Below are 13,753 nucleotides of genomic sequence, written 5' to 3' on the forward strand. Positions count from 1 at the left end.
GATACATAATAGTGACTAGGGCTGGGCGTTCAGGTATCCATTCCGTTCGTTTCAAATCTGTTTGAGTTTCGGATTTCCGGGGTCAAAGATTTCAACCCCGTTCATATATTTCTAAATTTCAGTTCGAATTATCACTAGGACTGGGCGTTCAGATATCCATTTGGGTTCGTTTCAGATCTGTTTGGGTTTTGGATTTCTCGGATCAAAAATTTCAGTCCCATTCATATATTTTTAAATTTCAGTTTGAATTACATTCAGATCTTTGCGGATTCAGTTCGGGTTTAGATAACCCATTTAAATTATTTTTTTAAATTCACTATATATTTTGAATTTCTTAAATTCTATAAATAAAATAATATATTGTATATAAATTTGAATAACATATGTCAGAATACCTAAACTTAACATATAAATTGATTTAGTTTAAATTTTGGATCAAAAATCAAAAATTATTTTAAATATTTTTGCTGTTTTGAATGTACTTCCACTATGTTAGATATTTATATTTGACTATTTTTTATATATTTTCAAGTATTTAAACCAACCTAAAACTATCATATATATTCTGAATATTTTTTATATACATTAAAACTAAAAATAATTAATATATATAAGTATATAAATTTTTTTCGGATAGAAAACAAATATCCAAGATACTTTGGTTCGTATTGGTTATGGTTTCGGTTGTCTAAATATTAAAATTTTGATAGTTTAGATATTTAATCAATTTTGGTTAGAGTTTGGTATTACTTTTTTGGATCGTGATCGGTTCGATTCTTTAGATTTGAATTTTTTATCCAGCTTTGATATTGACATGAAAAATAAATAGTAATATATTTCTGAAATATACACCCGCACGGATGTGCGGGTCAAAATCTAGTTGTAAATAAAAGTGAAAACTAAGGGGTATTTTATATGGGTACTTCTCTTTTAATAATATAGATAGTAAATGTGTATAATTCACGAAAAATGTATGCAGGTGACATGGGCCAAGAGTGGTTTTTTGTTAACCGCACTTGCCATTCAAATAAGACGGTTCACGTGTGAGCACTGTAGAACAACTTTTGTATTTTATGTCTAAATATCCTTATTAGTCCGTCTTTCATTGTGATGTTATTTCGTGTAAGCGTCTATAGTTACATCTCTTGCTTGTACTTATCTTCTTAACAATCATCTAACAATCATCGAACTGTGATCAATTCAAAGAGTGCTTTGGTTTCTCCAACTACTGATTTCCCACTTTTCTTCTCTTCTTCCTCTGTTTTTACTTACATGATAAAGCCACAAAGAAATGTCTAGCCCAGCTTCTAAGGCCCATTAATCTCATATATGGGTTTCATCACTCTCCTATCAGGTCTCGTACGTTGTTTGTAGTAAGAGCATCATTAATCTAAGATCATATTTATAGGCAGATATTTTAATTGTATCTTAAATGGACCTTAATGAAAGAAAGAAAAAACGAGAGAAAGAGAATGAGAACCCCTCATCTCTCCACTTCTCCTCTAACCAATGCCTTCATAACACGTACACTAAGATACATATTTTCTTATCTTAATTAAGCAATAACTTCTTCATTTCTTTTAATTTTAATGCTATTTAATGTTAAGATATGGACTAAGATATACCTATAAACATGATCTAAGTAGTTTATAAGGGATGCTTATTTTTTTATCTTTTTGAATTAAAAAATAATAATAATAATAACAAACGAATCAATTGCTGGCTGCTACATGTCAGTAGGCCCGTAAACAGGGCAAACAACAACGTTTATAAGCTGCAAAAAGGATGGTGTTTAAAATTTTTGTGGTATCCATCCACTATTATATTAACTTTTTGTTAAACACTCCGTCCTAAATACTTGTGTTAATGATGCTCTAAGATAGGTGTTGAATTAAAAAAAATCATTGAAAGCAAATAGATTGGACTCCACTTTCACTCATGTTATCTTATTATTGGTTATCTAGTTTTTGTTCTTTTTTTTTATTTTCACCTAGTAATTTAAACTTAATTAATTTATAGTAATATACTTTTTTAAAAAATAAAAATTATACCAAAATTTAACATTTTTAATTATCTATAAATAGAGACTAGTTTCATCTTATTTGGATATAGAATAAAAAAGTGCCAATTTTTCTAATAATTTCTATTTTTATTAATATTAATTTTATGAACTCAATTGTGTTATTGTATAATTGTTTTTAAAATAATATTTTAATATTATTTTCTAAAACTAGTAAAAATATAAATAAAAATAAAATAAAAATTATTTAAACCATGTCATTTTTATTTATTTACTTTAATTACAATAAATTTTTGAATTAATATATATAGCTACTAGGTTATATAAATAAGAATATAAATTAGGGTGTTGAATCTTTTTAAACAAAACCATTGTAGAAGTTAGGCCTGGGCACAAAAACCGGACCCGAGGACCCGAACCGGAACCGACCCGAAAAATCAGGGTATCGGGTTTACTCGGTTCTTCAGAAATAACCGTTTGGGTCCTAAACTGTTGTATCCGAAGAACCGGTATCCAATCCGACCCGAACCGAAAACCGAATGGGTATCCGAAGATATCCGAAATAAAATATATATTTCAAAATATTATTTATAATTATATGTATAATTATTTTAATTTTAATTATAAATTTAATCTATTAGTTATTTTTAATAATTTTGTGTATTTTCGGATAAAATATTGTAGTTTGGATAGAAGTACTTAAAAAAAACTGTGTCAAATGAGTATTTTTGGTTATTTTTTGGTACATCTGAGTAGTTTGGATACAAAATACCCGAACCGAATCGGGTAATATGGTTATTTTGGGTACTATTATCCGAACCCGTTACAGATACATTGGTTATTCGGTTATTTACAGGTTCCTTTACATCAGAACCGAACCCACCCGAACCCGGAAAGACCCGATTCGAACCCGATCCGAAATTTTATAATACCCGAATGGGTTTTAATTTCCAAATCCGAAAAACCCGATATCCGAAAGAACCGATCCGTACCCGAATGGGTACCCGAACGCCCAGGCCTAGTAGAAGTAAAAAAAAAAAAAAAAATATATATATATATATTGAATTTATAGGTGGAAGAAAGAGAAAATGATGTGGATTGTGAAAAAGTGTAAATTAGAGTGTTGAATTCATACAACCATTGTACATAGTCTAAATGTAAAGAAGTAATTAACTTTTTTTTCAAAAAAAAGAAAAAAGAAGTAATTGACTTTTTTTTTCAAACAGAGAAATTAACTGTATTTATTCTAAAATCAACTAGACCGAAGTGCTCTCGTCAGGAAATGTACGCATCGATGCTACTCTTTTTTGATAATTTTTTGGGCACATAAATCGGTTCAATACTTCCCGTTTACGTGGTACGTAAATTTCATATAATTAAAAACGACGTGAAAGAAAGATCTATATTACTAGTACAACATAAAGGAAATAGAGTGATCGACAAGTGAAAGCAAGACAAAGGAACTTGGCCATTTAGTCATAGAGATTCCAATTTCGATTCAGAAATTGGAGAAATGGTTGCGGGATGACTGAACCATCTGCAGATCCATAGTCGTTTGGCAAGATGTTTCATCACTTATCAATGTCCTTTTCACATTAAAAATATCCAAAAAATTAAATTACTAGATAATAAATAAGATATGCGTAAAAAATGCATTATATAAAATCTTTCTTACTCTCGTGGTCTAGATAGCCAAAGAGAGCTAAGAGCTCTGAGCCGTCCATAATACTCTCCGACGACTAGAAAACACCGAGCTGCTTGCTGAACAGTCAAGATCCGCCGCAGCTGGTGAACGGTTTGCTGCCTCAAGTTATCAGCCTTCATTTAAATTAACAATTACAGTTGATTTGATTAACTTCTTTATTAAAGTCGCTAACTCTTTTCATATGATTATAAAGAATATAGTAATGTCACACCTACTACCTTGGTGTGCTAATGGGTATTACAAAAGTCAATGGCTTGTAAACATATAAAGGAAAAATCAATATGATCCTAATGTCTGAAAACAAGGAAAACACTTTAAATGAATTTTATTGAGTTAAAACAAAACTTTGAAAGAGATGGAAAATAAATTATTAACATATATCATCTTTGTTTTTTTCTGCTAATTGGTATATAAAAATAAGTTGGTGAAGGAAATTGGGCTCTCAGAGGAATAATTATATTTAAGACCAAAAATGTATATTTAAGACCAAAGAACATATATTATTATTGCACGAGAGAAGAAAAATAGCGGCAAAAAAATGAATTGAGCATGATATAGAAACATACAATACGTGAAAGCAACATTTGATCAAATTGTTAGAAAAACATTTGATCAAATTCTTGTTTAGTGAGACATTTATTTTTCTATATTGCTAAAAGGTTTTAATTAGTCAAACATACAAAACGTAATTTTTTTGCTGCATTTTAACTTTTGAAAGATGTTCCGTAAAACATCAATACGTCATAAACATAATTATATTTTAGGGAGTAATATATAATCGCAAATGAAGTAAAAATAAAAAGTGAGAAAATGAAACCTGGCGAATAAAGCCTTCGAGGTTAGAAACTTTGCCGAGAGCGACGGCTATTTGTTGCATACCGTCGATGACTTGAGAGGCAGCAAGGGTATCCATGAGAGATTGCTGAAGTTGTTCGAGGCCTTGTGAGAGAGCCTCCTCTGCTTGTTGCGATGAGTGTTGTAGGCCATATATTCCCATCAGCTGCTGCTCCGTCAATAGATCCATTTGCGACACCAATATCTTACATAATCCCACCAATTTTCTCTTTTTGAGTTTTGACTTACAACTAATAATCAATATATTTTCTCTAGTTAAACTTAACTATTACGTTTCTATCTTCCAACAATCTATTGTTCTGCAAACGCACACGGAGAACAATACTAGCTAGTTACATTTTACAATCAGAGCCAAAAAAATACAAATGAAACATTCGTCTTTATACCCAAATTTAAAGAAAAGATGGTGTGATCTCCAAACTATCAAAGATTAACCTAAAAAAGTTTATCGTCTTTTAACTCTCAACCATGTTTATGATAAACGCTTTATGAAAAGATGACTAACCTTGATAGAGTCAGACGGACGGAAACCGGCCATCCAAATAAAACAGCGTTCGGCAGGGGACATCCATGTTCCGATGATGAGGTGGAAAACATCGGCTTTCGCGCCCACGGCTTTCAATCTAAATACCTCATCGAAGTGAGCGATGTAACTGTCAACTATCAACCTTAAATCATTGTCAGATAAGTGAGCCTGCAGACCGGTCCGAATCTCCGATATATGCCGGTTATCATCCTCTAGCCATCTCCCATATTCCATGTTAAACATTGCAGCTCCTACGTACGTTAGCATTTCAACATTATGTTAATAAGTAACTAATCATATAGATACATTTGTTGGGTCCAACCCAGTATTTCAATAAAATAATACTGCAAAATGGGTATTTTAGGTTTCAGTACCGGAAGTGATGTTAGGTCCAGGTGGACCACAACCACCCATGAACATCCCCTATATTAAGAGAAGTCATGTATATTAATCAGCACAATAAGATTATAAGACTAAATAATTTAATTTTCAAGTGACGAAACCTGAGAACGAGCTCGCTGAAGTTCTTGCTCTAACTGGGAAAGTTTAATCCTACTTGATTCTAGCTGCTGTACATAAGCCTGCTCCATCCATATATATATATATATATATATATATACATTTGTTATTTACGTTTATCATAATATAGTTCAACATTATTACCTCTATTTATGGATATTAATCTTTTATCTCGTGTGGCTAAATCAAAGTTTCCTCCATGCATAGCAATTACATAAATGAACAATGGAAGACTGGTAAATGATAGATAACTAGATATAGGAAATAAATGCTACTATATAATTCGTTTTCACAGAACAGTAGTGCGATCGCCTATGTTGTACTACTAAATTATTAATTGCTGAGGACTAATAAATAGCATTGTAAATATGTGTAGCATATGATTTGACGTGAAAAGATAGGGATTTGTTAGTTTATGTCAAAAAAAAGATAGGGATTTGTTAGTTACCTTTTTCCTAAGACGGCTTTTGCGAGCAGCTTCTCTATTTTGGGCCAAACGTCTCAATGTCTGAAATGATCCAAATTTAAGTACATTTTTAAACAAGAGGCTAACTAGCTAATTCGAGGGGAAATATGAACCCAGACTTATAAACAACAATACTTAGATTCACCCCAGAGGTGAACTTAAGAATTCACCTCTTTCCTTATTCTAATCAAGTTATCATATATAGACTAATGACAATAAATAAATAAATAATAAACTTTTAAAATAGCTAAAAAAAATAATAACGAAAATTTTAACCTTAAACTTTAAATAATAAATTTTAAACCCTAAATCTAAACACAAACCCTAAACCCAAATTTTAAATCCTAAATTTTAAATTCAAACCCTAAACCCTAAACCATAAACCCAAACCTAAATTATATACCGTAAATCCTAAATCTAAACTCAAATCCTAAACTCTAAACCCAAACCGTAAACCCTAAACCCAAACCGTAAACCCTAAACTCAAACTCTAAACCTAAACCCTAAACTTTAATTTCAAACTGTAAACCACAAATCCAAACTCTATATCCTAAAATTTTGGGTTTAGAGTTTAGATTTAGGTCTAGGGTATAGGTTTGGGTTTAGGGTTTAGGATTTAGGGTATATAATTTAAATTTAAGGTATAGATTTGGGTTTATGGTTTAGGGTTTAGGGTTTGAGTTTAAAATTTGGGTTTAGGGTTTGTGTTTAGATTTAGGGTTTAAAATTTATTATTTAAGGTTTGGTTAAAATTTTCGTTATTAGTTTTTTATAGCTATTTTATTATTTTAAAAGTTTATTATTTATTTATTTATTTATTGTCATTAATCTATATATGATAATTTGATTAGAATAAGGAAAAAGGTGAATTCTTAAGTTCACACACCATAGGTGAACCTAAGTATTGTTCCTATAAATGTCATTAAAAAGTATATATGTCTCCTCGGGGGAGACGCGAAAATGTAATGAAATAATGATTAAACGTTAAAGTACCTTAGCATCAAGAAGTTTGCCTGAAGTTGTAGCCTTCATCTGCAACGTCAGAAAACAAAAGATGAAAATAGAAACAAATTCAGTGGAAAAGTAAAACACAGAAATGAATTGTGGGAGTAATTAGTTGAGTAATGTGATAAACATTTATATGTAGCTAGATAAAAAGCAGAATATATTAGTTTATGAAACAATTTAGAAAACATGTGTAAGATTTATATATAACTAGTTACATTATTATCATGATAATAGATGCAAAGAAAATGAAAACATATACTGTTTAATACTACATAGAGGAAAATTAAAAGAAAATAACACTCAGGAAGATTCTGCTATATTTCACTTTGGGGTTTTATCTATTTGTATATTCAATTTATCTTTTTCAATGGATTGAGAGAAGTAAAAAATCTGAATCTCCTCTGATCCGTTTCCCTTTTGGGATCTGTATATGGTTTTTGTTTTATTGTAAGATTTTATAGGACATATACAAATATGAAATGCATGTGGATGCATATATCACAGTAGGGGAGAGATAATCATATATACACATCATGTACATGCATATTTACATCAAAGCATGCATGTTACATGACTCCACATGCATACATCTCGCCAAAATTAACTTTTAAAAACTAATGTTGATGAGTACCTTATCCTCAGAAGCTTTTGGAGGAGCTGGAGTTCGAGAAGTAGATGGAAGTCCAGATGTTGGACTTGAGTTAACCTTGTTATTATTACGATGCTGAAGCATGAGATTGTGATTCCGTTTGCTGCTCATCGGAGACTCCAGCTGTTGACTTTCTGCTTTACCGGAGAAGTTCGCCGATCCTGAATCGGAGCTCTCTCCTCCTGACTTTGAACTCTCCTGCAATACATATTCAACATAGACGTACTTATGATCGTATAACAAAATTTGATATAATAAAAAGTCAGAAAAGGGATGATTAATACTAATGAGGATTTGACCTTAAGCGTTGTATAAATTGACAACTGGGTGTAATTCAAATTGATTCCAGTTATAAAGTCAGAAGAAAGGAGTGATTAAGAAATATATAAAATATATATCTTTCAGTTTTGAGGGAATACAAGCAAAAACAATATTTTATAAGAGAGAAGAAGGAAGTTGAAACATATATAAATGAGGGTAAAATTGAATTTTATAAGAGAAGAAATTTTCATTTTTATTTTGAAATGCCGAAAAAGGAGAAAAACCCAGAGGAAAGGGTCAAAGAAGAAGAAAGTGTACAGTAGGAAGACTTTGGTGAGTTCTGATTGGCCACGAAGGGAACATCTCCAGAGTCGTAGCTCCTCCTCCTGCAAAAAAAACTGCAAATTCACCATCATTACATTTACTTTTTTTTTTTTTTTGTAACTGTCCATCATTACATTTAACTATTTAAGTATGCATCATAATCATATATGATATTCATTGTGTGCAATTGTGCATGTGTGCGTTAATTAATTGCTGTAACCTAGTTTGAAATTAAATTACATCCTTTATCACGTGGGTCAATGTATAAGATATATGAATCTAATTCTGAATATTTGTCGGCATAAATATATATAGAGGACATATTGCGTGTATTTCATATTTGGAGGAGGTTAGAGAGTTGGTAGAAGAATTTTATCCTATTCTATTCAAAACAGGAAAATCGAGAAGAGAAATAAATAAACAAGTCACGCCGTCCATGGCTATCTTTTGCCTCCGTATCATTACCAAAACACAAACCTATCTAAAGACTTGTTCAGACTCAGACTCTCAACTTTGTCATTTTTTTCAAATTCATTTTTTTATACTATTAGCTTAGAAAACTTCATTGGAGTTTGTTAAGGAACTCTCACGTCATGTAGGTATTGAGAGAGGGCTTACGTGGCTTAGCTTCGTCGCTCCTATACTTAACAGCTTGCAGAACCATTGCTTCTTCTAGCTCTCCGTAATCGAAGCTGGAGGATCCATCTTGGTTACTGTTTCATTTAATAATTCATTATTTAATCAGTACTACAAAAAGAATATTCATGTGTTGTTACAACTAAATTTATAACTAAACATTATTATTTTTTGGTTGAAGAGAACAGGAAGAACAAATTAAATTAATATAACTCTACCTAGACAATCCCCTAGTCTATATTTGAGAAGTGATTTGCCACATGTCTTCTCTACAATCGTTTTCACAAAAAAAATATTACGTGGCTATTAAGATTGATGACATGTCATATGGTTAAATATGACATGGACAATTACATTTAATACTGATATATTTTTTTGGAAATCTTTTTAGAATATGGCAATAACTCATATATTATATTTAATATTGATTTATATTTTTGGTAAACTTTGTGGAATATGGTAATAATTCATAAATCATCACTAAAATAAATATATTCAAATATGATATTTTGAATTTCGAAATATTATATAATTTATTTTTATAATTATAAAAATTTTATTATCTAAAATTTTCTAAATTTTCTGAATTAATAAAAAAATAAATCGTAATATCATTAGTTTCTTTTAGATATCTACAAATTATATAAATATTATTTAGTTTTAAATTTTGATAACTATACAATTTTATATGATTTTTAGTAATTTTGTACAAGTTGATTTAATAATTTAACCAAATGAAATAAATAATTTTTTATCTAAGATTTTAACTTTATATATATACATATATATTCTTAAATATAATTTAAAATAAAAAAAATATTTTCTCTTAATTTTATGCTTAATTAATGATATGTATATTAATTATTAGTCAAAATAATAAAATATATAATATTAATAAATCACATTTTAAAAATATAAAATTTAACTTTTAAAAAATTTATCACTACACATGGTGCATGAAAACACCTGGATTAATAATTATGACATAGCTACTAAAATTGATGACATGACTTATAGATTAATATGACATGGACAATTATATTTAATGTTAATTTATATTTTTGATAAAAAATTTAAAATATGGTAATAACTCATATATTATATTTATTATCGATTTATATTTTTGAACTTTTTTAAAATATGGAAATAACGCATAAATCATCATTAAAATAAATATATTCAATTATGGTATTTCAAATTTTGAAATATCATTTAATTTAAAAATATTTCAAAAATATATACATATTTTAGAAAATTATAAAATTAAATCATAAAATCAAATTAAATCTTAAAATCATTAGTTTCTTATATATATTTACAGATTTGATAAATATTGTTTAATTTTAATTTTTGACAATTCTGAAATTTTACATATTTATTTAATATATTTAATTAAAATAAATAGATAGAAAAATCTACCTAAGATTATAATTTTAAGTATATACATGCACATTCTTAAATATAACTTAAAATAAACAAAATTGGTTTTATCTTAATTTTAATGTTTAGTTAAATCAAATTTATATTAAAATATTGATAAAAAAAAAGAAAATTTATAATATTAATAAAAAATAAATATAATTTATATTTATCTTTTAAAAAATATTTTAAAATTCTTTTACTGCACATGGTGCAGGAAAACACCTAGTCGTATATGATAAAATGTATACACCAGAATTACAATTACTATACATATCATATTTCGAATATTTTAGCAAAGAAAAAAACCTAATTCGGATGTTATATAATACAATATTTTCCGTTTACCCATTGATTTACGTTAACAATTTATTAATGACACTGTACATGTTATTATTAAGAAAACAAAATTTGAGGATAGTCAAATAAAACCCATAGAAAGGTCTAGAGCTAATCATAAGACTGAATATTATTAAGAAAATATGCATTTTATGTATATTAGTGTGAAGAAGAAAAGAAAAGCTTTGTGATATATGAAAACAAAAGCGTCAGGGAAGATTTTGTTACATGAATCCAGGAGGTGGAGGATTGTTGCTGAGGCCATGAAGAAGTGAATAAGAAAGATGATGATTATCATTATGGTTTATGGCTTCGCTGATTACTCTATGGTTAGCCATCTCCCTGATTGATGCTATCTTCCTATTTCTTGATCTTCTCTCCTATTTCTGTCTTCTTCTTAATTCTCTCTTGTCTGTAAAACATTAATTAGTCTTGAAAAGGGATGAAAGAAAGAACGAAAGGAAATAAGATTCACTAATAGAAACTTTGAGTTAAGAAGTAAGAGAGAGAGTTAGATCCAAAAAAGATAAGAGTGATTGCAAGTGTTACTTAATTATTGATAAGTTGAAACTAAAAATGATTGGAATCTCCAAACGAAAAGCTAGTTGATGATGAACATGAAGGTAAGATAGATATTGTGTTTAGTTTATTACCTTTTTGTGCAGTTTTTTCTATTTGCTTTGGGGTGTTTGAGAAAAAAGAGGAGAGAGAAAGTAGGATGGCAACTTCTCTTCAAAATCTTTTTCTTTTGCTGAACAGGAAACAAAGAGGGTCCAATCTTTTCTCTTTCAGAGACATATATACAAATTAGTAATTAATTAATTAGTATAGTCTATATAAAAGTAATATTACTCTTTCTGGCTCTCTACTTGTATGTGAAAAAACCTTTGTGATTCACCGGTCTTTCCTTTTCACCACTTTTCTCTATCTAGTTCCACAGAAAACTTTTTTTTTTCAAACTTTAGTAAACACAAATTTTTACTTGCTATAATACTTAAAGAACCGAACATATTTTGAAAAATAATAAAGAAATTTCGATAATAGTATTTCATGCTAAAGCACTCGAAGATCTTGTCCTTCACAGACTTTGTTTCCAGGCTATATATTTGTTTTTGTGTGTGTAGCTACTTTTCTGAATAATATTTGGTTTGAAAAATTGTATAACAGAATTTGAAGAAAAATATTATTGACCAACTTTATAGCTGTCAAGAGTCAAAGCTAGTAAGTTGCGATGTTTGATTAGAAATCCGATCTCTACACATTACCCATATATACAGATAAACTTTATATTATACAAGTTAAATGAAGATGAAAACATATAATATAGGAGTGATAAAGAGCTTTAACCTTGCTAGGGGAAGGAGCTTTATCCTTGTTAAAGAAAAAAGACCTTTATCTAATGCAGAAGATAATAAGAAGATAAGCCAAGGTTCAAAAAAAAAAAAGATAATAAGAAGATTGGATACAAGATTAATTGGACCGAACATATCGGAGTTGTGGTCAAGTGGCAGTGGACGGACCTGAGATGCTAACACGTTTCAGGTTCGATCCTCCTACTATACAAAACTAAGTCACATTGTTTTGTTCACCTAACGCGGATATGAGTCCATGCTTTAGGACCCATTTAAATGCCCAGGAGAAGGAGTCCATCCGCGAGCTTGCGACTTCCCCGGAAGTTAGGTCTGGTTCCAATAGTGACCCGGGTTTAACCCTTTTTTTTATCAAAAAAATATATCGGGGTTGAATAAAATGGATCAAGAAGAAAATTAAATGAGAATTTGTATTTTAGTAATTAATATAAAATAAATCTAGCAGAAAAAGAGGAAGAACACACTAGAATGACTGACTCCTACTCCACAATTTCTCTTTCTCTTCGTAACCGCCTGTTTGTGCATACGGCTCCTTTTCATCAAATCTCTTTTTGGGCTTACTCAAGTGCACAGTTGTTATAATCTATCACCTTTTCTATTATTCATATTTATTTAGATGCATCTTTGTACATGACTACGTTTTTGTCTGTGTGAAAGGAGTAGAGTACATTTGAAAAAAAAGTTTCTTAAATCATCCGAGCAGCATGTTTCATGAAGTTATCTTTGCAAAGTAGTTTCTGTTTTGTTCTAAAACAACAAATAAAAAAAAATCTTTGATCAGGCATGAAAATACAGCACTTTATATAAAAAGCATAATTTATATTTTGACAAAGAATATGGTCTATAATTTTAGTCTATTAGAAATTTATACTCTTCTGCTTCCAATGATTAAAAGAATACAACTTCCCCAGCTAGATTATCTAAGTTACTTTATTCAGATGATAATGATGTTGTATTGGATTAGTCTGGGATTATAGTAATACATGCAATGAGAGACCATACAATGTTTAAAAAATACTTATATTTAGTAATAGCGAATATCTTTGAAACATGTACACATTAACAGAGAGACAATGTAACATTGTGTGATAAGGAATGCTTGTTTATATGCATATTAAAATATTATAATTGAGTGAGTTTCTGTATCCAAAGATCATTTAGCTCTTTTTGCTAAATGACTTTTGGAATCCGGAAGGGGATGCCAATAGTATGAATCATTACATGACTACTTACAATATAATCACTGATAAACAATTCTTCTTCAGTTTTTGGTTTTATAGCAGAGACTGATAGCATAAGTGCTAAACCAACACTTTCTCTCTCCAGTCAAAAACACTGTTCGAGAGAGAAAAAAGAGAGAAAAGAGATCTGAGTCTTCCCCGGTGTCCAGAAGCGCGTGGAAGCGCGTGTCGGCGCCGGAGGTTCCCCCCTGTCTTCTAGTTAGTCTTTGCTTCTCCCTCGTCTTAGTTCTGCCACCGTCTTGTTCTGAGCTCTGGTCCGGCGAGCTTCCTCAGCCTCATCTTGCTGACGGTACTTCGACCTTCCCTGGAGTTAAGACGCGGTGGTTTGGTTCGGTGGTGAGTGGAGGAGTCGGCGTTCCTGGCTTACATGTCTTTTGGACAAACTTGATAAACTCTCGGGAACAGATCTAAATCC

At 30.0% G+C, this 13,753-nt stretch overlaps 1 protein-coding gene across 4 annotated transcripts; it reads right to left on the reverse strand.

Moving 5' to 3' along the window:
* Nucleotides 1-3,369: 3,369 nt before the first annotated feature.
* LOC108860791 (transcription factor TGA9-like) lies at nucleotides 3,370-11,485 on the reverse strand. 4 transcript variants are annotated; one of them, XM_018634641.2, is made up of 13 exons: nucleotides 11,381-11,485; nucleotides 10,956-11,139; nucleotides 8,952-9,046; nucleotides 8,328-8,407; nucleotides 7,731-7,946; nucleotides 7,085-7,123; nucleotides 6,074-6,133; nucleotides 5,610-5,687; nucleotides 5,481-5,529; nucleotides 5,086-5,357; nucleotides 4,543-4,764; nucleotides 3,696-3,838; nucleotides 3,370-3,606 (listed from the first exon to the last, which is right to left on the reverse strand). In XM_018634641.2, exons 2-13 carry the CDS (start codon nucleotides 11,063-11,065, stop codon nucleotides 3,519-3,521), a joined length of 1,452 nt encoding a protein of 483 aa, XP_018490143.1. In that variant the 5' UTR covers nucleotides 11,066-11,139; nucleotides 11,381-11,485; the 3' UTR covers nucleotides 3,370-3,518. The 4 variants fall into 4 exon arrangements, with proteins under 4 accessions (XP_018490143.1, XP_056867050.1, XP_018490144.1 ...); XM_057011070.1 differs by lacking the exon at nucleotides 11,381-11,485 and adding an exon at nucleotides 11,277-11,332 and having other exon boundaries at nucleotides 8,328-8,395; XM_018634642.2 differs by lacking the exon at nucleotides 11,381-11,485 and adding an exon at nucleotides 11,277-11,331.
* Nucleotides 11,486-13,753: the final 2,268 nt, after the last annotated feature.

This window comes from Raphanus sativus, chromosome 5 (assembly GCF_000801105.2).
Source record: "Raphanus sativus cultivar WK10039 chromosome 5, ASM80110v3, whole genome shotgun sequence".
Lineage (NCBI taxonomy): Eukaryota > Viridiplantae > Streptophyta > Magnoliopsida > Brassicales > Brassicaceae > Raphanus > Raphanus sativus.